This window comes from Equus przewalskii, chromosome 26, assembly GCF_037783145.1.
Source record: "Equus przewalskii isolate Varuska chromosome 26, EquPr2, whole genome shotgun sequence".
Taxonomy (NCBI): Eukaryota; Metazoa; Chordata; class Mammalia; order Perissodactyla; family Equidae; genus Equus; species Equus przewalskii.
The window spans coordinates 33,022,117-33,047,326 of record NC_091856.1 but is presented as its reverse complement, the minus strand read 5'-3'; the positions used below and the strand labels follow the sequence as shown (position 1 = coordinate 33,047,326).

General features: G+C 60.8%; 1 protein-coding gene and 1 long non-coding RNA gene across 7 annotated transcripts in view; one reads left to right on the top strand and one right to left on the bottom strand.

Annotated features, from left to right (window-relative positions):
* Positions 1-25,210, bottom strand: part of HMCN2 (hemicentin 2) — a 146,523-nt gene that overhangs the window by 38,704 nt on the left and 82,609 nt on the right. For 5 of the 6 annotated variants that reach the window (XM_070596955.1, XM_070596957.1, XM_070596958.1 and 2 more), the window contains 26 exons: positions 24,370-24,527; positions 23,686-23,809; positions 22,275-22,450; positions 21,113-21,209; positions 20,823-20,942; positions 18,654-18,815; positions 17,625-17,906; positions 16,461-16,628; positions 15,194-15,307; positions 14,636-14,722; positions 13,129-13,320; positions 12,109-12,282; positions 11,869-11,985; positions 11,259-11,401; positions 10,741-10,891; positions 9,927-10,139; positions 8,000-8,113; positions 7,409-7,596; positions 6,794-6,890; positions 5,774-5,935; positions 5,495-5,608; positions 4,316-4,518; positions 3,554-3,635; positions 2,779-2,910; positions 286-429; positions 35-194 (listed from right to left, as the gene is read on the bottom strand). In XM_070596955.1, coding sequence (XP_070453056.1) covers positions 35-194; positions 286-429; positions 2,779-2,910; positions 3,554-3,635; positions 4,316-4,518; positions 5,495-5,608; positions 5,774-5,935; positions 6,794-6,890; positions 7,409-7,596; positions 8,000-8,113; positions 9,927-10,139; positions 10,741-10,891; positions 11,259-11,401; positions 11,869-11,985; positions 12,109-12,282; positions 13,129-13,320; positions 14,636-14,722; positions 15,194-15,307; positions 16,461-16,628; positions 17,625-17,906; positions 18,654-18,815; positions 20,823-20,942; positions 21,113-21,209; positions 22,275-22,450; positions 23,686-23,809; positions 24,370-24,527 — 3,874 coding nt within the window. The remainder of the gene's footprint in view (positions 1-34; positions 195-285; positions 430-2,778; positions 2,911-3,553; positions 3,636-4,315; positions 4,519-5,494; positions 5,609-5,773; positions 5,936-6,793; positions 6,891-7,408; positions 7,597-7,999; positions 8,114-9,926; positions 10,140-10,740; positions 10,892-11,258; positions 11,402-11,868; positions 11,986-12,108; positions 12,283-13,128; positions 13,321-14,635; positions 14,723-15,193; positions 15,308-16,460; positions 16,629-17,624; positions 17,907-18,653; positions 18,816-20,822; positions 20,943-21,112; positions 21,210-22,274; positions 22,451-23,685; positions 23,810-24,369; positions 24,528-25,210) is intronic. The other variant, XM_070596954.1, reaches the window with a different exon arrangement.
* Positions 9,843-18,750, top strand: LOC139079757 (uncharacterized). The gene is made up of 3 exons (XR_011533678.1): positions 9,843-9,982; positions 12,780-13,339; positions 18,414-18,750. It is a non-coding gene; the product is annotated as an uncharacterized lncRNA (long non-coding RNA).

Below are 25,210 nucleotides of genomic sequence, written 5' to 3'. Positions count from 1 at the left end.
TGGGGGTGCGGGGAGGGTGCAGGCTGGGCCTTACCGGAGGTGGGGGCCCACGCCCTGGCCAAGCGGGGCGCCGTCCTTCAGCCAGGCCACCTCGGGTGGCGGCTGCCCGTCAGCCTCGCAGTCCAGCTGCACGTCCTGCCCCTCCAGGATGTTGTGCTCCTGCGTGGCGCCCGAGCTCTGGATCCGGGGGGCCACTGTGGCAGGGGCTGCGGTGAGGCCCGGGTGGTGGCAGGGCCAGGCGTTGGGGAGGGGGCACACCGGGAGGGGCATAGGGCGCAGACGTACCCAGCACAGCCACCACGAAGTCCTTGCGGGCCTCGGCCTGGGCGTTCTTGGCCACGCAGGTGTAGGTGCCAGCCTGGGTGGGCTGCAGGCGACTCAGCTGGAGGCGGCCGCCCCGGGAGACCACACCGTGCGCCACGCTGCTCTCTGTGGGATGGAGGGGCGTGCCAGGCCTTCACCTGCACAGACCCACTGCCCCAGGTGCCGCCACTGGGCCCAGACACCAAAGTCACATGACTCCCTGAGCAGGTGCCTGTCCCCCATGCTCACAGGCTGCAAAAACCCTAGGAATCATTGAATAATCCACGTCCTTCTTGTGCTTGTAGGGAAACTGAGGCCCAGACAGTGGCCAGGCCTCCTGCCATCTCCATCACCACCTTCCTCAGCCTGGTCTCTTTGATTGCTCTGTTCCTTAAAACCTATTTCCTTCCACTGTGACATTTCTTCCCAAGGGACCCCACTCCCTTCAGGGTCCAAGACTTGGTCCTCTTCCTGCTGACTCTCAGGCCCACCTCACCACCCACCCTCCCTCCAGCTCCCCGTCCCACTGATGGAGGCTTCCAATTGAAGTGAGCCAGCCGCTCACTGTCCCCCAGGCAGGTCACGCCAGGGGCTCCCCCTGGGCCTCTGCTCAGGCTGCATGCCCACCCCCAGCCTGGAACGCCTCCCCCTTCATTCTCTCGGCTGCATCTCTGCCCTGAAGCCGTCTCGAATTGCACCAGCCCAGGCTGACCCGCCCTTGCCCAGACCCTTGTCTTCCCAGCCAGCCTTTCAACGCATAATGTCTTGAGCACATGTCCAACTGTGACTCGGGAATCAAAGATGAGTGGGACGGTCCCCGTCCTCAAGGAGCTCAGGGACAGTGAAACAGGGACAATCGTGCGTGATCAGCCCCGGGAAGCCCCTGACAGAGCCAGGAGATCAGGCAAGTCTTCCCGAGGAGCCGAGCCTCAGTTGAGGCTTGGAGGTGAGTACGAATCAGCCAGGCGAGAGTGGAGGCGGTCTGGGGAGTCGGGGCGGGTATGTCAGGGAGGAAGAAGCATGTGCCGAGAGCTGGAGGCAAGAGGGAACAGGGCCTGGAGCAATTCCCCTGCCAGGTAGATACCAAAAAGAAAGGAAAACATACGCGCACACAAACACTTGAACACAAACGGTCACAGCACATTACTCATCCGAGCCGACAGGTGGAAACAACGCAAGTGCCCATCAACTGACAAAAGGATGAAGGACAGGTAGTACATCCACCCAATATTACGTGTGGATATGGAACACGGGATATGCAGCCATAAAAAAGAATAAGGAAAAAACAATTTGATTTAATTTTAAAAAAGAATGAAAAACTGACACATGCTACAACACAGATGAACCTTGAAGACGTGATGCTAAGTGGAAGAAGCCAGACACAAAAGGCCACATATTGTATGATTCCTTTTATATGAAATGGCCAGAAGAGACAAGTACATGGAGACAGAAAGCAGGCTAGTGGCTGCTGAGGGCTGGGGTGGGGTGGGGTGGCGTGGGGAGGTTTGAGAGGAAATGGGGCATGAAGGGAAATAGGTGTGGGGTTTCCTTTTGGGTGATAAAATTGTTTTAAAATCGATTGTGAGGATGATCTGTGAAGATACTAAAAATAATTGATTCATACTCTTTAAATGGCTGACGTATAGTATGTGAATTACATCTCAATCAAACTGTTACAGAGAGAGCGGAGGGAGCAGGGCGTGTGCAAGGAGCCAAGAGCAGCTAGGCCTGTCTGAGGCCTGGAACTGCACAGAGAGGGGCCGCTGGCCCGGACCCGCAGGGCCTCCTGGGCTGTGGGCTGTGGTTCTGAGGACTAGAGCCACGAAAGGATTCAACAGACAAAGGGCCTCCTCAGAGCTGCACTTTGAGATCCCTTCTGCCCTGCGTGGATCCTGCACTGGAGGCACGGAGCGGGCCAGGAGACCAGAGTGGGGACTGCTGCCCTTACTCGGTGGTCAGTGGTGGCTAGAAGGGGGAAGGCTGTGGGTTGAGAGCAGTGGGCTGGCCCCAGAGGCATTTAGCAACCTACACAGTGATGGATTTGCTGACTGACCGTGCAGGAAGAGAGGAAAAGAGTGAGGCCAGGATGAAGGCTGGGCGAGGCTGACCGATGGCCGGGCCAGGGCAGAGCTGAGTTACTGCAGGAGGAGCAGTTTTGGGGGCCAATGCCAAGCCCATGGTCAGGCCAGGGGGGCCCTCTGCACCCACCCTGCATTTCCATCGTGTGGGAGCCGACTGTAGGCACAAACTCAAGACGACTTCGAGCCCCCGTGGGAACAGTTCCCCATGTTGAGATTTCAAGGGCCAATAATGTTGAAAGACAAACAGCGGGTGGGACCTACAGGCTGCTGGCAGCCTTTCATTTTGCCCGGTAGGAACAGCAAACAACCATCAACTCCTTCTGTTCTCATTGTTGTTTCATTAAATAAAGGAATATTCAGCACTAAAAAGTTAAGAAGGACGTGACGCACTCACCAATGGGCAGCCTGTCCTTCAGCCAAGTGACAGCAGGCGCAGGGACCCCAGTCACGTCACAGGTCAGGACCAGGGGGCTCCCAGCCACCTGGCTCACCATCTCCGTCCTGGGGTTCTCAAATGTTGGGGGCACTGCAGGAGAGAATCCAGGTCCCCAGAATGCTAAGACTTGGCCTCCCACTTCCTTCCTCTCAGGCGGGTCAGGGGTGCCCGAGGGGCCCTTGCCTGTGGTCACGAGTTGACATCTTATGCTTTGCTACTGATGGAGACAATGGCAGCTGCCATGTCCCCCAGGCAGCTCTAACGGGCTCCCCCTCACCCCCAGCTTGAGCCACACCCAATTAAATGCCATCTGTGCTCTGTCCTCAGGCTGGCGGGGCTCAAGATGGAGGTGACATGGCCCCAGGCCTCCGAGTGCCTGATCTCTGAGGGCTCCCGCCCCAGTGCTCGCGGGCCCCTGGCCTGGGCCCAGCACTCTACAGACGTGGTCATGGCAGTCCGTCCACTGAGCGCTTCCCGCTCCCGAGGGGCAGGTGCAGCCTTTAGCCCCTTTTGCTGAAGACACACCTGAGGCTCAGGGGGACAAAGACACGCTGGGGAGCTCACAGAGCAGGTCACAGGCAGAGTCCTATTTGGATCCTGGTCTTTAATTCCGGATCCTGTGCCCTCAACACTCGGCAGCCCCGCCTCTTTCCAGCTACTGCCCTTCCCACCCCTGGCGCCCTGTGCCGCTGGGGGTCCCACGGCCGTGCCCGCAGGCTGGTCCCCAGCTTACCCTGGACAGTGAGGACGAACGTCCACATGGCCTCCCCGGCCGCGTTACTGACCTTACAGCTGTACAGACCTTTATCCGACACCTGGGACAGAGAGAGCACGTGGTGATGGTGGGCACAGGCTGGGTGGGGGGTACCCAGGGCTGCCCCAAAACTTGTCCCAGAACCTTCCAGAGCAGGGACTCCCCAAATACGCTGGACCTGCCTGGGAAGCCAAGGGGAGGTGGGGACTTTCCCAAGAGCCCCAAGAAGCAGGAGGACGGAAGCTCCAGACCCCCACCCTCCCTGGGCCTGCCTATCAGCCAAGCCTGAAGGGAAAGACCCCCTGGCTGTGGGGATGGAGCTGGGCCAGGACAGCAGAGCCCGGGGTGGATCTGCAGAGAGGCTGCAAATATTCATCCAACAAATGCTACGTGCGTCTCATCCACACCAGGGAGGGGGGCGGAACACCCCAGGGAGTTATAACCAGAAGGGCTGGGAAGAAGCTTCTAGATCCCGGGGAGAGTGAGGCAGGCTGTGGGGAAGGGACCTGCTCGAGGTCAGTCTGTGCGTCAGGTCTTAGGCAGATCTGGAGGCCTGTGCTCTTCCCACGTCTCCCAAGCTAGAGGCTACTCATCGCCTTGACTTGGGGTCCCACAGGCACAGGAGGCAGCAGCCCCCACACCTGCCACACAGCTGCCCACAGGCCCCCCCCAGGCTCACCACAACCAGAAGGTGACACCTTCACAGCTGCTCACAGCTGCCCATGCCACCAGGCTGCTCACCTGGGTGTTCAGGATCTCCAGCCTCTGCCCACCCAGCAGAGTCTGGGTCCGCTGTGCCAGGACCAGGGGCTGCCCATCCTTGTACCAGGTCACCGTTGGCTCTGGGAACGAGTCTGTCTCACAGCTCAGGATGGCCTTGTCCCCCGCCCGCACCAGGACCGCATCTTGGGAGCCTCTGGGAGCCTGCCTGAAGGTGGGGGGAACTGGGGTGGGAGACGAGCAGAGTGAGGCACTGTGGCCTTCTCTGTGTCCTCCCCAGCTGCAGCCACAGGTAAACAGCTTATGGAGGCCCACACGGGTCACACAGTGGTTCCCACCCCCGGGGCTGGCACAGACACAAGGAGAAGGAGGAAGGGAATCCAGGCCAGCATGCCAAGGACCTGGGGGGCGACCTGGGAAAAGCCTCCTGCCCTCTCTGGGCCTCAGCCTCCCAGAGGCTCCAACGGCTCTCCTGGGCTCTTTCCTACACAGGGCAGCCCCCAGCTGGGTTAGAGCCCTCTGCGGGGGTCCCTGCAGCCCCTTGTCTCTCCAGCAAACCAATGTAGAAGTCTCCACCCCCGGCCGACCAGCCCACAGGACCTGGTATGGTGTCTGGCGCACAGTAGGTGAACACGCACCAATGAATGAACCAGCCCTGGGGCTAGAAAGAACCTTCCAGTGGGTCCTGGCTGGTGACCTCTCAGGCCAGCTTTTCCCCAAGAGGATTCTGAAGACCAGGAGCCCCAACACAGGCTTCACACCCAGAATCACATCGCCAGCCAGGCTCGGGAAGGGCCGTCCTGGGCCAGTTCCTGTGGTTGTTCCACTGTCTCCTCCTCAACCCAGAGCTCGCCACGAGCCAGGCACCGGGCTAAGTGCTCAAGGGCCATCATTTAACCCTTATACCAACCGTCACCTTACAGGTGAGAGACCTGAGGCTCATGGAGGGGGAGTGATTTGCCCAAGGTCACAGAGCAAATGAGCGCACAGCTGAGTTTCAAACCCAAGTGTATCCAACTCTACAGACCAGGATCTTAACCACCGTGCCTCCCAGACATCGTTGCTGCAGGAGCGCATGGGGCGCCCCAGGTTCCCCCGGGGCCGGCTGCCCCTGTGCGGGCTGTGCCGCCCGAGAGGTGTGGGGCTGAGGGCTGACTGAAGGAGTGGGGACGGTGCAGGCAGGGGACAGACAGGACGCACCCAGCACGCTAAGCTGCACCAGCTTCTGGTCTTGGCCGGCAGCATTGAGGGCCTCACACACGTACGTCCCGGAGTCCGAGGGCTGCGCCCGTGACAGCTGCAGCGTGTGGGTGCCTGTAGGGGAGCAGCCCCTCGCACCAGCAACCGAGCCCCAGCCCCCAGGCCCCACCCCACGATCCTAAAGCCCTCCCAGGCTCCCAAGACGGCCCCAGGTTTGGGGAAGCAATTCTGGCTCCCCACATACCCTCAGAGCTGGGCCCCAAGCCTCAGTTTACCCACCAGGCAGAAGGAAGACCTCCCCTCCCAGGGAGAGGGCCCGGCTGTCCTTGTACCACGTGACCTCGGGGCTCGGGTGAGCGTGGACGTCACAGGGGAGGGAGACGCTGCTGTTGAGGATGGCGGTGACCTGCTCCGAGTTCAGCCCTGTGATGCGTGGCGGGACTGTCCCCGTGGCCACCGGGATAAAGAAAGACACTTGAGGACGCACACTGGCAGGGGAGCAGAGAGCCACAGAGCGAAACACAGGGCCTTTACGAGCTCCTGGTGCTTCCGCTCGGCACATCGTCACGCTTCGCAGCAGCATGCACTGCTTATAACTGTCTTACAGATGAGAACACGGGGGCTCAGAGATCAGAGAGGGAGAGTCACTTTTCCGAGGCCACTCAGCTGGTCAGGGGCAGAGCCAAACTATCTTGAGGTTTGAGTCCTAGACTTTGAGTGCTCAACACTGTCATCCCTCTGTCCCTGAGGCCACAGCTGCCCCACATCTGGAGGCAGAGCTCACAGCCCCTGAGGTGCATGCATCATAAGAATGCAGTGGTCGAGAGGGCCTACCATGGGGCGGTGAGACCCCGCACCGGGTGACCTCCCTGAGTCTGTCTCCACAGCTGTGAAATCAGACTAACCTCCTAGCTTGGCTGGAAGGGGTCAGCCCAGGGGAAGTGCTCAGCCCCATGCTGGGCACAGGAAGGGCTCAAGAATGGTGCTGGGGGCCTCAGAGGAGCCGTTCTCCGGCAACCTCTGAAATTGCTTTATCATCTGGGGTTGGCCCCTAGTCATCAGGGTCCCCCAGTGCCCTCTGTCCTAGGATACGGCTGGTGCCGGGCTGGAATCCCTGAACTCAGAGCACAGGCCCAGAGCCCGGGACACTGGCGGCACCAAGGCAGTGTTCCTTGGGGAGGGTCAAGGCGCTGCGTCTGCCTGCGCGGGGGGAACCCGTGAGTGGGAGCGGGCCCAGAGCACTGGCTGCTTCTCAGCTGGGGAACCCCAGGATGCGGGTCGCCCGCTCAGCCAGCTCACCCTGCACCCTGAGGGTGAACAGCTTCTCCGCGGAGCCCGCCGGGTTCTCGGCCACACACATGTAGCTGGCGGCGTCGGCCACCTCTGCCGTGGACACCTGTGGGTACAGGGAGGAGGCGCCTGGAGACGCTGCAGGCCTGCTGGCCCTGGGCCCCCCGGAACCTCTGGGGGGGGCTCCCTCCCATCCACACCAGGCAAGGCCAGCACCCAGAGGAGGCCCTGCAGGAGGCCACCATTGTTGACATGCAGCAGCACGTAGAGGGCTCCCCGGATGCCCGCCCCCCGACCTCATCGGCTAGGACTTCCTGTGACATTGGGGTGGGGGGCAGTGTGGTTGGTGCTGAGAGATTCCATGTAGCAAACCAGCTGGAGACGACAGCCTCCCCTAGCTGTGGCACGCGTGTGTGTCCCTTCAGGTGCTGTGCAGCCCTGTGCCTGCGGGCAAGGCTCCTCACAGAGGAGTGTCTGGCGGCTGAATTAAGCCCCCGGTGGTCTGACGTGGTTTCGGGCAAACAGCCTCATTTGGCACAGAGGAGGGCAGCTCCTTGGTTCCCAGACCGGCAGTCGTGAGTCGCAGCAGCCGCTGCCTTGGCCCGAGCAGGGGGCTGCCCTGACCTGTAAGACCTGCCCGTCCTCCAGGACCTGCAGCCGGGGGCTCGGGGAGAAAGGGAGCCCGTTCTGGAGCCACGAGATGGTGGGCACGGGGTTGCCCAGGGCCGGGCACTGCAGGGTGACGGTGCTGCTGGCGTTGACGGTCACCTCCTCCACCAGCTCCTCCGTGTCACCCAGGATCACAGGTGGGGCTGGGGGTGGGGGAGAGGAGGGTGAGGAGCAGGTGGCCTCCCTGGGAATGGTCCCTGGCGGTGGGGGTGGGTGTGGAGGCAAGAGCAGCACTTGGTGCCAGGCGCTCACGTGGGCTCCTATTGCCCTGTTCACTAAGATGTCCCAGGCCCTGATGCAGCTAAGGAATCTGGGGCACAGAGAGGGCTGTGATTTGCCCAAGGTCACACAGCTAGGAAGCAGCTCATCTGGAATTTGGACCGGGTGCTGTGTGGTTTCATAGCCCAAGCTCGTAACCCCTACATCATCAAGCTCCGCGTTGAGGAGGCAGGAGGCCTGCGCTCTCCCCGGACCCCTTCAGGAGGGAGGCCCTGCGGGGCCTGCAGGCCCGAGACCCCCCGCGTGCTTCCCGGCGGGGCCACTCACTCAGCACCATCAGCTCGTAGTGCAGCCAGTCCTCGCCCACCTCGTTGGAGGCCTTGCACGAGTACCTCCCGGCGTCCTCTGCACGTACCAGGGGGATCTGCAGGACCCGGCCCCCTGCGGGGACACGGGGACAGAGGCCTGGGCAAGGGCCAGAAGCCCACTCTGTCCTCTGGAGGGCACCCGGAGCACCTCACTGCCCTGCCTCATCTGTGAAAGGGAGAGAGTCCGCCGGCCCTGCCCAGGTCGCGGTCGGCGGGGGGGGGGGGGGGGGGGGGCGGGTCGGATGCAGTGCTGTCACGGCCTGCTGTGTGCCAGGGCCTGGGCCGGGCATCTTCCCGGCCTCCGCCTCCCTGTGCTGCTCCTACCCCCGTCTCACAGATGGACAAACCGAGGCCTCAGCAGTGCTGAGCCCAGCTCCGCAGCGAAGGCAGAGGGAGGGGCAGAGAGCTGGGCGCATGTCACGGCCTGGCTCTCAGGAGGCAGAGAGCGGCTCCCTGCCGGTGGCGGGGGGATGGGGTGTTGGGGGGCGTCACTTGGGACCCTCTGTGATCAGGAGCCAGCCAGGGCTGACCCTGGATCTCTAGGGGGCTGGAGCTGGTTTCTAGGGGGTGCTGGGGTGGGGTCACTGTGTGCTCAGGATTCTGGGTAGGGGGACTGCCAGCCTGGGCTGTGGGGGCCCTGCTCCTCGTCCTCCTCTCCCCACCAAACAGGAAGAGAACCAGGGGCTCACCACTCACAGAGCCAGAGGACAGAGGCCCGGACTACGGGGGCAGTGGCCGAGGCCGGGGGTCACTTGATGTGTGAGATTAATCTACAGTCAGGGTCAGAATAAAGGTCAGCTTGTGACCACAACCACTACGTGTCCAGGACTAGGGGTCAGTGGCCAGAGTCAGAGGTCAGTGGTGGGGTTGGAGGTGAATGGCTGGACTGGGGCATCAGTGGCTGCAGCCAGGGTTCAGTGGCTGGCTGGGATTGACCCATGGTCAGGATCCGAGTTAGGGATCAGATGTGACTGAGCTCACTGTGTGCCCAGGATGTGGGTCAGTGTCCAGGTCAGAGGGCAGTGGCCAAGTGAAGGGGTCAGTCTGGGCGTTTCCGACAGGAATAAACAGCCTTCAGTGAGCGCTGCCTCTCCCGGATGTCCAAGGGGACGCTTTCTTTTGCAAGGACCAAAGTCCAAAGCCTGGACTGGCCCTGCTCCTTGGAACCCTGGGGGACCCAGCTCCCCTCCCGGGGCCAGCCCAGCATGGCCCACCCGGCAGGACACGGGCTGATCCCAGCCCGGAGACCAGCCAAGTCCCTCAGGAGACCACACGGGCTCTGTGCTGGCATTGCTGCCATTCTGCTCTCCCAGGCGCTGGGCCGCAGCCCCGGGCACCCAGGTGTTTCTAAGCCCCAGCCCGGAGCCTTTTAATGAAAAATGGTTTACAAGAACTATTCTAAAATAAAAGGCCTGTTTTAAAAAATTAGGCAACCTTAAATAAATATTTAAAGTGATATCAAGAATAAAAAGGTCACCTGAGCCATGAGCGTGGACCCCACTGCGGTCCTCAGAGCCGAGTAAGAGCCCCTTCAACCCCCGGGGTCTTGAGCTCTTCCCAAAGGAACCGGCTCCCCCTCCTGGAGAGGCACCAGCTTTGGCCGATTATTTCAGGATGTTACCAAGCCCAGAGGTGGGCCTGGCCCAGGTGAGAGTCTCTGTTCTAACAACCAGAGGCAGAAGGGGACCCCGTGCTTGCCTTCAAACAGGTTTACAAAAGGCCGCTAAGGCCCAGAGTGGTCACATGCTCTGCCTGAGGTCACACAGCAAGCAGCACACAGGATTGCTCAAGGACTCGTAGAAAGGCGGTTGAGACCAGCTGTGACGTGGGTATGACCCTGGCCCCTGCCTGCTAACGCCCGACTTCTCCGTGCAGCCCTGGCCTACCTTGCAGAACAGACACCCCGTCTGTGGCCGAGAGGGGCTGGTCCTCCCTGTACCAGGTGAGCTCGGGGGGTGGGACGGCGTTGGTGTCGCAGTACAGATAGGCAGGGTTGTTCTCCACGATCTCCCGGTATTCTGTCACCTCACCCCGGGCCTCTTCCTCCCTGATCTCGAGGGCTGCACTGGCGTCGCCCATCTTCTGGAACATGGGGGGCACTGGGTGGGGGGCACAGCCATTAGGACACACAGCTGAGGGATGGGGACGCACCTCCGCTCAAAGAGACCCCCAGCCCAGCCTCCCCAGGGTGCGGATTCCGCCATTTGAGCCCATTCCTTAGGTCAAGGCAGTTCTTAAATTCACTCACTCCTTCAACACGTGTTTACTGAGCAACGACTATGCCGGGCACCAGGACAGGTTCCTGCCCTCTGCAGCTCGAGTCTAACGGACTCAAAAGACATGCTGACACTTTTCAGGGGAGGAAGCCAGACACTAACTTTAGCCAGAGCTTGTCTCCGGGAGCACACAGGCACAAAATCCTCCGCTTTTAGAAGTGGAGGGGGCCCTCAAGGCCACCTGATTTGATCACCCACGTTTACAAAGGTAAAACTAGGGCCCCGGGGGGAGGTGACGTCCCCAGGTCACAAGGTCAGTTAATGAAAGAGCCCATGCCAGGGCTGTAGGGGCCAGAGAGTGACGAGAAAGGGCATGGGGCCCGGAACAGAGTCCTCCTGGCAGGCCACTCGGGAAGCTCTGGGACGCCCCCAGCCACACTGACCCCAGGCCAACACCCCACCCGCCCCCGCCAGCCCCACACACCCTGGATGAGCACATGGAAGTCCTGGTCGTCCTCGCCAGCCACGTTGGTGGCCACGCACAGGTATCGCCCCGAATCCGAGGCCTGCGTGGGCTGGATCTGGAGCAGCCGGCCTTCACCCAGCACGCGGAGCCGCTGGTTGGGGGTCACAGGCTTGGGGGAGTGAGTGGGGGAAGGGGGGGACAGAAATGAGGGGGCAGAAAGCTCCCAGACCAGGGTACTTCTATTTTAACAAATTAAAAAAATATAAGCTAAAGGGATAGGAACACCCTGACAGCTTTGCAAAATCCATATAAGTTACAAACAGGAGGAGAATTAAATGGGTGAATATAGACTTTAACGTTCATGAGACTCGTTCCCTATAAAGAGTTGGATTTCTAATTAAAATATAAAGGGTGGGGCAGGGCCCAGGCCGGCTCTGGGGCTAGGTGCTTTGACCGCCATTTCTGGAAGGTTCCAAGCAGAACCAGAGGGACCCAGAGGTGAGAGCCTGAGGCCGCTCAGGGGGTCCTGTGCTCACCTGTCCATCCTTGTACCAGCTGATGGAGGGCGGGGGCGCGGCCCGGCACTCACACTCCAGGGTCAAGGTACTATTGACCTTGGTCTTCACTTCCTTCATGCCGACCTCCCCCGAGGGGTCGTCTTTGGAGATGGAAGGGGGGACTGAAAACCACAAGGGGGTCTGAGGAGCAGGCCCGAGGAAGGGGTGCCAGGACCCTGCAGTCCCCCTGGCCCTAGGGCAGTCCCAGAAGTCGGGGGGCTGGGTCCTGAGAGTGGAAACGGACTGCTCCCGTGGCTGTTCACTTAGGGGAGAGTTTGTCTGCGACGATTACGGACCAGGGAACTTCTTGGGGTGACCTCTGGGGACCCTAGGCCTCAAGTTGCGGGAGCGGCAGTGAAAGTGGCAGAAGGAAGCTAGGACTGGAGTGGGTCTGGGTGTCCAGGTGGCCCGAGCCCTGACTCACCATCCCCTCCTCCTAGTGCCTGGTTCTAAAATGGGGAATGACGCCCAGTGACTGTCAGAGAAGACAAGCCTCTGGGGTGTCAAGTGCGGCCCGGTGCCAGGGCCCCAGGGTCCCCGGGCAGCCTCCTGCCCACCCAGGGGGTGCCCTGGAGGGTCTCTGACTCACTGAGAACCTCCACGTGGTAATTCTTCACAGCCTCCCCAAGCTCATTGGTGACCACGCAGGTGTACTGGCCCGCGTCCTCCTCCTGGGCATTCAGGATCTGCAGCCCGTGGGTACCTGCTTGGGGGGGCAGCAGCCAGGGTCACCCCCAGGCATGAACCCAGGCTCACCAGTCCCTTCCTCTGACCCAGCCCGATGACACATCACCTGACCCCTGGCTCCTCCCCCCGCAGAGGGCATCACCTGGGAGCAGCTGGATGTTGTTCGAGGCCTCGAACGGGGCCCCATCCTTCATCCAGGTGATGGTCGGGGAGGGGAAGGCCAGCGCCTCGCAGATCAGAGAAATGGGGTTGTTGACGGTCACGGTCACCTCCTCGTCCGCACTGTCCTCGCTCACTCCCAGGATGGTGGGAACCACTGTGGTGGGGCGGGGAGGGTGCTGGTGAACAGACACCCCCAACCCTGGGCCCAGGGATCCCGAAAGGTCTGACCCTGGGCTTAACTTCATGCTTTTGTTATTGGCATTACGCAGATGGGAAACCGAGGCTCAGGGGAACCCATGCACTCCTCTGACTTCAGGCTGGGAGACCCAGAGCCCAGGCTCTCTGTCACCAAGCAATGCCACGGGGAAGGTGGACAATTTCTGTCTCAATTTCCCCAAGAGCCTCTTACCATCCAGACTATCTACGAAATTACCCAGAGCCTTCTCAGCTCTGTGGTTCCAATTTGTACGGCTCCCCGAGCGGCGTGTGGGGTGTGGGGGGTGTAGGGTTGCTCCCTGCCGAGTAGAATGGCTTTACTTTCACTGGTCCTAAAATTTCCTCCTTCCGCGTCTGCAGGGGACTCTCCTCGTACCACTAGCATTTTTAGAAACAGACGTCACTGAGCCAGTCTGTGTCCCTCTCATTTTCTAGGTCCCTGTTTCTCCAGCCTGACAAGACAGCTGGTGCTGCATTGCCCTCGGAAGACGGACAGCCTGGGGTGAGCCTCGTCACCCCTCTAGGTCTCAGAGCTTCATCGGTGACATGGGGACAAGCACAGCTCCCACCTCCTAGGGTTGTTGTGAAGATTTAAGCGATCAGGCCTGTCCAAATGCCTGGACCATGATAAATGTTCCACCAATAGAGCTGCTACTATTATTTCTGTTGTGGTTGAACTTGGAGAAGTGGAAGAAAAAACAGTGGGGCACTTTGTGCGAAGCTGGTCCCCTTGGTTCTCCGTCCTGCCAGTACCCAGGGTGGCCGGGAGATGCTCAGCACTTACCCAGAACGCTAAGCTGGAAGTGTTTGGTCTTCTCCCCGGCGGCGTTGGCTGCAATGCAGGAGTAGCGGCCGGCATGAGACAGGTTGGCCTGGAGGACCTGCAGGAGTGCTCCATCTGGAGAAACATGGTGGGTGTCTTCACCAGCCAGGGGCCGGCCATCTTTGAACCATGTGACCTTGGGCTGTGGGTGGCCTGGAGGCAGAGGAAAGAGGTAGGTGAGACGATTCAGCAGGATTTGACCAGGTCAGCCCAGACGTGGCAGGCTGCTCCAGGAAGGGGCAGGGCACATGGATTGTCCATCTCAGTCCAGAGGCCCTTGGAGCAGGGTAAGACACAGAAGCAGTTACCAAGCCTGGCCGGGGCCCTTTCCTGTGTGGTTTGATTGCCTTTTCTTTACTGAGGAGGGCGCAGAGATGGCTTGGTACAGACAGGTAAGACAGAAAGACAAGGTATTCCTTCCATCCATCTGTCCATCCACCCACCCATCCATCCAACCATCCATCCATCCATCCATCCACCAACCCATTCATCCATCCATCCATCTATCCATCTGTCCATCTATCCATCTACCCACCCACCCATTCATCCATCCAAACATCTATCCAGCTATCCATCCATCCATCCATCCATCCATCCATCCATTCACCTACCCATCCATTCATCCACCCATCCATTCATCCATCCATCCATCCACCTACCCATTCATGAGTCCATCCATCCATCCATTCATCCACCCACCCATCCATCCATCCACCCACCCATCCATCCATCCACCCACCCATTCATCCATCCATCCATCTATCCATCTGTCCATCCATCCATCCATCCATCCATCCATCCATTCACCTACCCATCCATTCATCCACCCATCCATTCATCCATCCATCCATCCACCCACCCATTCATGAGTCCATCCATCCATCCATCTGTCCATCTATCCATCCATCCACCTACCCATTCATCCATCCAAACATCTATCCATCTATCCGTTCTGTCCATCCATCTACTCATCCATCCACCCACCCACTCACCCACCCATTCATCCATCCATCCATCTATCCATCTATCCCAGCCTACACACGTTAATGGGAGCCTACTCTGCCAGGCACTGGGCAACCACAATGACAAGGCAGCCCCTGGGTCCTCAAGGAGCTCACGGCCTGCTGCAGTATACAGATGTCACAAGCCCACTATGGTCCAGCATGGTCAGTGCTGGGCTAGGGAAGAGTGGAGGTAGACCCCTAGCCCCAAGGGATCGGCCAAGGACTCCTTGTGGAGCATCCTGAAGCTGAGATCTGTAGTCAGGCGAGCCGTGGGGAAGAGTGTTTTGGGGCAGAGGCACAGCAAGGGCAAAGATGAGCAGGAATGTGGCGCCAAGTCCGAGATGGAGAGAGACCCTCGGCGGGGAGCAGCAGGCCTGGTGGCAGGCAGGCCAGATCCCCGGGGCCCCCTCCTTTCCGAAGCTGCCTTCTCACCCTGCTCCCAGCCTACTGTGTGTGGGCCTTACCTGTGGCATTGCACGTCAGGTGAGCTGTCTGCCCCTCGGGGACCTTGATGGCCTCCTCCAGGTCCTCCTTCTCGATACTGGGAGGAACTGGGAGAAGCAGAGATACTTACTGACTGGGGTTTGCTCATTCAGGCTGAACAATCACAGAGCAGGAAGCCAAGAGTCCATGGCACCCCTCTTCAGTTTCCTGTGCCTTTGTTCCCCCATCCCCTCCTGCCTGCTTCCACGGGCAGTGAGTTTAACAGACATTTGCTGCTGGCTGAGGGCAGTACCCGTGCCTTGGGGAGAAGGTCCCGATCAGAGGCAGGCAGTTGGGTGGTGTTGAAAAAATATGCCCCCTTCCACTTTGGGTTAGTTTCTGTTGTTTCTGGAAAGTTCCATGGTAGCCTTAGAGCAGAGGTCGCTGATGAAGCAAAGAAAACAAGGCTCGGCCTCTCCCTCCTTCCTGTGCCAGGCCCCGCTGCAGTGCGTGCCCTTAGTCCTGGGCCCGGCCCCATAAGCTCCCAGGTGGGAGGGGAGGACGCATGGGGCGCCCACGAGAAGGCGGCGGTGGCGTACCCAGGACCTCCACGCTGAAGTTCCTCCGCACCTCCCCAGCCTCGTTGCTCGCCAGGCACGCGTAGGGGCCTCTGTCTCGCTCCTGCGCCCGGGTCCTCTTCAGCATCCAGCCACCTGGGGAGGGAGCAGGTGGGCTCCAGGCATGACTGTGCGCAGCCTCTGACCCCAGCTGAGCCCGGGCCGCCCACCAGCAAGAGAAGCGTGCCAGGCGTCATAATTAGATGTGTATGTGTCTGCTTCCCCCAGTGTTCCATTCCTCAGATGGGGAAACTGAGGCCCAGAAGGGTAGACAGACGGATGGAGCCCCCTGGACATTACACATGCACCAGGGTCAGCTTGAGGATCTTGTTCTAGTAGGAAAGATCTGGCCCCTGGCTACCCCTGGTCCTGCGGACAGGCTGCAGGTAAAAGGACATCCATGGGCTACGTAGTTCCGCCCTAGGTCAGACACCCATTCTACTCTGATGGACCCCATAAAAGGCTGCTTTCTCCCAAGGACCTCTCAGAGGCGGGCCAGCTCCTCTCAGAGAACCCAAGGGTCTCCTAAGACCAGCCCAGGGAAGGCAGATGCAGAGGACATGTGTCATCACTGCTGTTCCCGCGCCCAGGGCAGACATCATCAATCGATTGCCACTCTCCTTTCTGCAGGGCCCAGATACAGTCTCTGAATTCATATAATCATGATGCATGTGGCAGGCCCCACCAAGTGCTTAGAAGTGGCACACAAGAGGAACCTTATTTGCCATCCCAGCTTTGCTGTGTGGAGCAACTGATGGGTCACTGAGGCTGAGCTTCAGTGGGCTTTGAGGTCCCCCTACAAGATTTAGATGGAACACTGCCTCTTGGGCCTCAGTTTCCCCATTTGTATACCAGCAAGAACCATCACAAACCAACTTTGTGAGGAGGATGAATATTCAGAGAAGGTGCTTAGATCAGCCTTTCCAAAAGTTTGTTACTGTTCTGTGGGCTGTTACAAAAGTTCCATGAGAATCTTTGCTGCAGGACTTAGCAGAACCTTGACTAAGCAAAGAGTCACTGTGAGTCTCTAGGAAGGGAGCAGAGCAGGAAGCCTTTCGCAAACTCATTTAAGTCCATTTTTCTTTCCTGGAGCCCCTCACCTGACCAGGTCTTTGAGGTGCACTCTTGGGGGGCTACCAACAGCTGAAAGGGTTACCCTGATCAGGCCTGGCAGCTCAAGGTCAGAGGTCGTGGGCAGAGGCAGAGGGCCAGACCCGATAACCAGCTGCTGCCCTGGCTGACACCTTACCTGCCAGGAGGTAGGTGTCCTCCCTGGGGCTGAGGGGCTCCTCCCCTCGGAACCAGCGGACCCCCGGGGGCGGGATGCCCGTGGCTTCGCAGAGCAGCGTCAAGGGGCTGTGCAAGGCCACGGTGACATTGGTCAGCGGGTCCATGTCTCCGATGAGCTCTGGGGGCACTAAACAGAGAAGCAGCCGCATTCAGGATGCAGGCAGGGCCTGTACACCTCCCCCGCCCCCAGGACCCCCCGCCCCAACCCCCAGGTCGGGAGGAGCAGACGAGACGTGATCACAGCTGCTCCCCTGGAGGAGTGAGTGGCAGCGTCAGGCAGACCCCTTGGGCCTCAGTTTCCCCAGCCCCTGGGAAGGATGCCGGGAGGACGCAGCAAGAACGGGTGTGAGGAGCTCAGCAGAGGGCCAGCTCCGGGGCAAATGTGGAGCCGCGAGGCTGGAACAGAGCGCAGGCGGACACGGCCGCCCCAGTTCCGCGCGTGGCAGAGCCAGGAGGCTGTTCTGCACTTTCTGAAGAATCCACTCGAACAGGAAGAACAGGAAGCCGCTCTGTCTCCTCGGAGCTGGGAGGGTGAGGCCAGGGATCCCAGCGACCCCAAGGGCAAGGCGGGAGGGGGTCCTACTCCCCTCTCCCAGCTTCTCTCTTTCCACTCCCTGCCTCCACTCTGAGGCATACAGTAGGAGCTCAATAAGAGACTGGAATCACCAGGCTGTTCTAGCCACTCTGAACGGCTGTGTCACCCCCCAGGCCTCCGCAGAGTCTGTTCCCTCTACCCTGCAGACTCTTCCCCTCACCCTGGCACCTGGTTAACTCCTATTCAGCTTTTACATTTCAGCTGAAAGGTCACCTCCTCCAGGAGGCTGCCGTGCCTTCCCATGACTGTGCTCAGGGTCTCCCTGGTCTCCCACAGGCCCCTGAATTCCCCCAGGAGTCAAGGATAGAGATCACCTACTTCCCTGGCGCCTGGAACAGAGCAGGGAACAGTAAATAAGGGAGGGTGGGGAATCAGGGCTATGCCGAGCCAGTCCTGATGCTGAGAGCAGCATTCGCAGCTGCCCCGGAGGCCTGACTCCTGGGAGAACAAGGGGAGACCCCGGGAGCTGCCCTGTGCCGTCCCCTGCGGCCCCCCTCCCCGCCTCCCTGGCAGGCTGCCAGTCCTCACCCAGCACGGAGAGCGTGAACTGCCTCTCGGCCCTCCCGGCCGTGTTCTTGGCCACACAGCTGTAGCGCCCGGCGTGGGCAGCGCGAGCCCGCTCCACGAGCAGCCTCTGGCCTCGGTTCTGCAGCCGCAACCCAGGCTCGGGCCTCACCGGCCGCTCGTCCCGCTGCCACGTCACCCTGGGCGGGGGTTTCCCCGTGGCGTTGCATTCCAGGGTGGCCTCGCTGTCTTGGATCACCGAGACCTGTGGGGGGGGCTCCCGGGGGCCAGCGATCTGAGGGGGCACTGGGTGGGGAGACAGCACATCAGGAAAAGTGCCGGCCTCCAGGCTCACCCCACTCAGGCCTATGTTCCCCTGCCCCCTGCTGGCTGTGTGACCTTGGCCAGGTGACCTCACCTCTCTGGGCCTCCATTTTCCATCTCTATAATGGGCTCATAACAGGACCCCACGGCCCCTCTCCACCCCCTGGGAACCTGGAGGGGCTGCTGTTTGGAGAACAGCTCACAGCACAGCCCTCAAGATCCTTGAGGGCTTTTCTTCCTCAGAAACCAGAGGCTTCCTGGAGCTGACGCAGCCATGGGACAGTTGGGGAGGGGGGTCATCCCCAAGATGCAGAACAGCGCTTTCTTGGTTTGCTTTTCTAGAATGACGTTTACAAGGCTGAGATGCTAGATTTCATCCCTGCAGGATGAGCAGGACGAGACCCGGCCTCCATTATCTCCGGGAGCTTCCTAGAAATGCCACCTTTCTTTCAGTTTCCATCTGTTTCAAGGTGTGTTGTTTTTCTCCAGGCCACTGGGGGCTGCGCGGGCCCAGGGCGCCCCTCTCATGGTTAGACAAGGAGCTGCAGAAGCTGCTCGGGAGAGGCACTGAAGACACCGCCAGCCATCTGAGAGGGAACGGGGACCTGTCCTCATCGTCACTGTCCCTGTCTTTGCTGGGATTCTGGCAGTGGGTCTGTCCCGCCAGGGAGCTGCACTGCCTACCCTTCCGGCCCCTTCTGCGGGTCAGGCCGTCCCAGCCCGGCTCACCATGCACCTCCAGCCGCTGGTCCTGGCTGCTGTTTCCCGCCACGTTGCTGCACTCACAGGTGTATGTTCCCTCCTGGGCCCGCTGGGCCTGTCCCAGGTACAGCAGCCGCCCCACGGCTGACACCTGCTCAAGGCTGGCCCCCTCCCTGGGCAGGGGCTGACCTGGATGCAGCGAGAAAGAAGGCCCTGGTCCCTGGTCCGTCCACCTGGGACGTTTGTCCTCCCACCCCTCCCGGCCAACTCCTGCTTGCCCTTCAGGTGTCCACTTGGACATCACCTCCGCCAGGAGGCCCTCTCTGAGCGCCACATCCGCTCCTGGCACCCCCTCTGGGCTCCCACTACCCCCAAGCTTGCCCTCATAGCAGATCTGCCTGCAGGTCTCCCCTCAGAATCCCACCCCAGCCTGGGCCCGCCAGGAGGCAGACCCCGCCTCACTTCCCCCCTGGGATCCTTAGAGGCTCCCCAGGGCCTGGCACATAGTAGGGCTCAATGGAGGTAGTGAATGAATGACCCCCTCCGTCCAGCTACAGTGACCTGGGGAGGGGGACACCCGGCAGCGAGAAGACCCTGACACAGGGCAAGGACTCCGGAAACCTCGAGGCCCCGGGGGAGACACGGACTTCCGTCACCTGCACCTGTTCACGGGGGCGCAGCCCTCGGGGTCGTCCGCCACCACCCGTCCCGGCAGGCAGCCCTCAAGGCCACACACCGCCGCCTGCTCCCTCTGACGTCCCCTCTGTCCACGCTCTCCCCCGGGATCTCAGCCCGCCTTCCCGCCCCGATTGTTCCTGGTGTGGACCTCTCTCCGAGTGCGGCGCTGCCTCTGCCTGCCCACTCGCATCTCCCTGGGTGGCTAACAGACGCCTCAGAACTAGCACGCCCCAGCGCCTGGCACTGTCCCCCGACCTGCCCCCGCGGCCACTCCATCTCGCTGCTGGCAGCGCCACGCTCCCGACTGTCAGACCCAGACCTCGAGTCATCCCCGACTCCTCCTCCTTCTCAGTCCCCTATGCAACCTGTCAGGAAACCGGGCCGGCCCCACCCTCGAAATACATCCAGACTGCGCCCCCGGCACCACTGCAGGGCTACCTGCTAGTCCAGCCGGCCAGCATCTCTCGCTAGGAGTCCTGCACGAGCCTCCTCAACGGCTGTCCCCTCCCACCCTTGCTCCCAGTGGTCTATTCTCAGCACAGCTGCTAGAGTGTAATTCAGATTGTCCATCTTCGGTCCAGAGCCCGGCAGTAGCCCCATCTCCATCGAGGTAAAAGCCAAGATCTTTCAAACAGTCTCTGATCTAGCCCCTCTCAGTCTAGCGACGATCGCCTGCCCTCCTTGCTGCCTCTGCTCCAGCCCCGCTGGCCTCTTTGCTGTTCTTCAAACATGCTTGACTCGTTCCCACCCCAGGGCCTTTGCACCTGCTATTACCTCACCTGGAATGCTTTTCCCCACCATATTCTTATGTTTATTCCTCGCCTTCTTTAAGCCTGCTCGGCCAAACGTCCCTGGCCACCCAACTTAAAACCACAAATCCTACCCCCCAGTGCATCTTTCCCCCTTCCTGGCTTTGTTCTTCTCCAGAGCACCCATTTCCTACAATACCACGGCCTTCACTACCTTGTCGTCTATCATCTGACTGCCCGCCCGCTCCACTGCGGTGGGTGCAGCACCCAGAACAGGGCCTGGCAGAGAGGCTCTCAATAAATATTGGTGAAACGCATGAATTCCAAACTTTTACGGAGGACCTGTTTTGGACCAGGCCCTCTCTTGGAATTCAGTGCTGGCCAGGACCGTGCCTCACAGGGCTCACAGACTTGCAGAGGAGCAGACACTGAAGGGCTGAGGTGGGTGACATGACAAGTTAACACACAGGGGCTGTGTCAAGGAGGCCCCGCCCCAGCCCGGCGTGGCAGTCGGGGAGGGCTTCCTGGAAGAAGAGATACCTGAAATGAGGCCTATGGATCAATGCAGCTCTCACTGGCCGGGAAGGGGCCCAGCAGACTCGGGGACCGAACAGAGAGGGGCTGAGGAAGTGTCATTTCTGTAACCAGCAGCCCACCCCGTGGGGCCGGAAGCCCACCCATCTGACTCCATTGCACGAGGCTCTGGGGCAGGGCAGGGGGAGGGCAGGGAGCAGCCTCCCAGGGCGGGGCAATGAGGCAGCCATCCTACCGTCCTTCCTCCAGGAGATCTTGGGGAAGGGGACGCCCCGACATTCGCAGGACAGCCTGGCGGGGTGCCCCTCAGTCACGGTCAGGGTGCGGGGCTCCCTTGAGGGGAACACTGGAGGGACTGGGCAAGAGCAGAGAGGGTGTGAGGCCGCGGGCGCTGGGCGGGATGGGGAGGTGACAAGGCGGAGGGCTGTATCCTGGGACCCCGTCATGGCCACCTCCTCAGGGTACGAAGCCAGCATGGGCCCGGCGGGGGCAGGGGAGGGACCCAGCCCACAGGGAGACCCTCACCCCAGATGTCCAGGTTATAGTGCTTCTGTGAGCGGCCCGCCGGGTTCAGCGCCTCGCAGGTGTAGCGGCCCGCGTCCCGCACCTGTGCTCTGTCCACCTGGCCGAGAGCCAAACGGCCTGTCAGCGGGGGTGGCACGGAGCCCGGTGCCCCCGACAGACCGTGTGACCGTGGGCAGGCCGCTTCATCTCACTGCACCCCAGCCTCCCCGCCTGGAACCGGGGGGCAGTGACAGCGCCTCCCGCACCAGAAGTTTTCAGAAGCCAGTGCCTGTGGGGGGCCTCGCACGGGCCCGGCACATGGAAGGGGCTCCCTCACTGCAGCCCTGCAGCCTCGCCCCACTTCACACCCAGAGCCCAGCCCTCTCCCGACAGAGCAGCCCAGAAGAGCGCGTGGAGGATGAAGGAGGGTGGGCGTGGTGGCCCCCGGCCTCAGGGGTCACATCCTGACACGGGGTGATGGAGCGAGGCTGTGGCTTTGAGGAATGAAGAGAAAGAGGGGCAGGCAGTCCAGGCAGAGGAAACCAAATGGTGGTGCACAGAGTTGGGAATGATCATATCACAAGGTGTAGAGGAGTGGGAGAGGGAGGAGCAGGCCTGAGTGGAAGGTTCTCCTTAACAGCTAGAGAGGTACACCCCGCCCCCCAGCTGACCTGTTCTCCGGGACAGTTTGGGAGCTCAGAGGTGTTCTCTCTAAGAGTTCCCCCAGCCACCCCAGAAGAAAGGTGCCACTGCGTTTACAGGTGAGAGACCTGAGGCCAGTGTGCACAGGACATTGCCTAAGGCGGCACAGCCAGGGGAGAGGGAGCTAAAACTTAAATCCAGGCTGACCCCAGAGTGGCTGATCCCAACCAAGCCCGGCTCTGCTGGGCCAGATGCCCCATGAAGGGTCTTAAATGCCCAAAGGGGAGGAGGCTCCTGAACAAGGAGTGAAAAACAGGTGGGAAGAGAGCGGCTGGCATCGTGGGGGCCCTGAGGGAGGCCCCGAGGGCTCAGTCCTGTCCCCATTGGGCTGGCAGCAGCTCTGACAGGTCAGGAGGACGTGTCCTGGGTGTGGGGACAGGAGGGGCCTGCAGGTCCCCTCGAGCTGAGCTGATGCCCACAGGGGCTCCCGCGGGCCCGGCCTGCCCAGGGCTCCGCTCCGCTTGCGGGGGAGGCCGTGCACCTCCAGCAGGGCCTTGTCTGCAGAGAGCCGGACTCCGGGCCCGGGCTCGAGGGGGCGGCCGTCCTTCCGCCAGCTCAGCACGGGAGGGGGCACGGCGTGGCTCTGGCACTCCAGGGCCACTGACTCGTTGGCCACGACGGACACGTTCAGCTCCTCTCCGAGGATGCTAGGAGGCGCTGCAGGAGGGGACAGGAGAGGGGCGGTGGGTGGGGCCGGCAGGACAGGGCATGACCCGGCCACTTCCAGCAGCCAGAGCAAACCCCAGCGCTGGGGAGTCCCCGCTGGGATGCGGGCGCACCCCCCGAGCAGCAGCCCTCCTGTCCTACCCTCAAGGACCTTCAGTGTCCTGCTTCACAAGGAGGCCCCAGATCTGGACGGGACGGTGGACCACAGCAGCGTCCACATCCCGGATGTGACCATGAGCTTCAGTTGCATGAGACGTTACCATGCAGGGAAATCGGGTCAAAGGGACTCAGGGTCCCTGTATTATTTCCTACAACTGCATGTGAATCTACAATTATCTCAAGATTTTTAAAAAATTAATAATATTTTTGAAAGTTTTTAAAAGCAGTTCCCCGGCCATGTTTTCCCCGGAGACAGAAATAAGCAGGGCGGCGTAGGGGTTGAGGAGGCAGGTCCGGAGTCGGAGCTCCTGGGTCGGAGGCACCGTGAGGCCCTGGAGATGTCACAGCCTCTCTGGACCTCGAGTTCCTCATCTGTAAAATGGGGGTAATGGAAGTACCCGCCTTGTGGGGCCTCCGTGAGATTAAACCAACGACCCAGGTGGGCGCTGGGCACACAACCCTGCTGACTGCCGTTTGGACTCCAGCAAAGGGAAGGAGCCGGGGTCCATGCCTTCTCGCCCCTCCCGCCCGAGGCTCCACAGTCCCAGAGCCCCGCAGAATCCCATACGGGACATTTAAAAGCCATAGCGACTGGACTGGGCTTCACGGGGGTAGTGACTCGGGTGACAACCTTTGAGGTGGATGCTGTCTCCATCCCCTTTCACAGATGAAGAAATGGGGGCTCAGAGAAGCAAAGCGACCAGCCCCAGGTCACAGAGCAAGGAAGCGGCGGAGGCAGGATCGGAAGCCCAGGTCCACGACACTCGAGCCTGCGTGCTAACCATTGGCACACACTGCCTTTCCTGCACAGCCTGTTGCCCCGTCTGACCAGGACAGTGGGAACGCCCGGTTCCCCGTGTTTGGCCTGGTGCTCTGGCTGCGTCGTGCTCCCTCTGCCTGTCCCCTGAACACGGAGCTCCTGGCCATGTGGCCGCCCGCCTGCCCGCCCGTCCACACTCTGGCTGCCCCCAAGTGAAGGTACCATGGTCTCAGGCTGGCGCCACCCCCCGGATGTGGCCGGGGATGCCCCCAGCCCCACCTTCTCACGCCGCTGGCCCGGGACTCACTGTGGACGTGCAGGACGACGTCCCGGCGGTCCTCGCCCACCGCATTCACGGCCACGCAGGAGTAGCTGCCAGAGTCGGCGGCCCGGGCCCGCGCCAGGGAGAGGATGCGGCCCCCGGGGAAGACCTGCACCCCGGAAGGAAGCCCAGGTGAGGTCACGCTGCTCGAGGGTCAGCATGCACCCATCACAGCTGGCAGCCTGCTCCGGACCCTGGGCCCACACCTGGGGCCTCGGCCGGCTGGCGGGCAGCCACGCTGGTCCCCAAAAGTGTACTCTAGGGCCGAGCGGTGGCCAGTGGCCCCTTGAATGGGGGCTGGCCCCACGTGGGGCGTACACAACAGATTTCAGAGTCAGTACGAAAAGAGAATGCAAAAGTAACCTTAATAATTTTCTATACTGATCACGAGATGGAATGATACTTTTTGGATACTGCGTTTACTAAAATATATTATTAAAATTTTTTTAATGCAGCTACTAGAGACTTTTCAGTCGCACATGCACTCGCATGTGTGGCACGCACTGCGTTTCTGGAGACCACGCGGCATGGGGCAGCTCTCCTTCCTGCCTCTGCACACCGTCCTGGGCAATGGCCACCCCCCCTCATCTCGGAGCTCTGGGGCCTGACCTCTGCTCCCTGCACCTACTGAGGCACCAGGGACGCGAGCGGGGCCACCAGCCTGCTGACCTGGAGGCCGGAGGTCCCTGCGGTGGACACGGGGTTTCCATCCTTCAGCCACAGCAGCAGGGGGCTGGGGGCTCCGGTGGCGTTACAGGTCAGCCGGACGGGGGCGTCGAGCAGCACGGGGCCCGGCAGGCTGGGCGGCAGTGTGATGCGCGGAGGCACTGCAGGGCGGGGGCGACATGGGGCACAGGCTGAGGCCCTCTGGAGGTGAAGCAGGAAGGGCCCCTGGCTGGGCACCCCCACAGGGGCACACAGCCACAAACTAAAGTGCAGGACGGCCACTTCCCACATGGGCATGCCATCCACAGTGCTCAAGGCTGCTCATCTCATGCTTTCAACACCACTGTGGGGTTTCTACAGAGAGGAAACTGAGGCTCAGAGAGGGCAAGCCACCTGCCCAAGGTTGACCAGCTAGGAAGTGGCAGAAGCAGCACTTGAACTCGGGCCTTCTGGCCAGCATGAGGTCATTATCATGGGGATGGTGTGGGGAAACAAGGCTGAGGACCCCCGGCAGCTTTTGTTTCCCAACTCAGAGCTATCAGATGAAACACTATCCTCCAGACAGTCCCTCTTGGGCAGAAAATGGTCGAAAGATCAACTGTATCTGGGAGACACGAGGTGTGATGCCCAGGGCCCCAGCCTCCTGCCCAGCACCCACTCCTCTTAGGACAGAAACAGACCTCTCCAGCCTCCACCTGGCCACCAGCACCACCCTGGCCCTCCTCTCATTGTTCTGTAAGCTCCAGGCCCGCAGCCTCCTTACAATTTCTTGAATTCCCCAGGTCTCTGCAGCCTCAGGGCTTGGTGGGTGGTCTCCATTTAGGCATCCATCTCTCAAAGATGC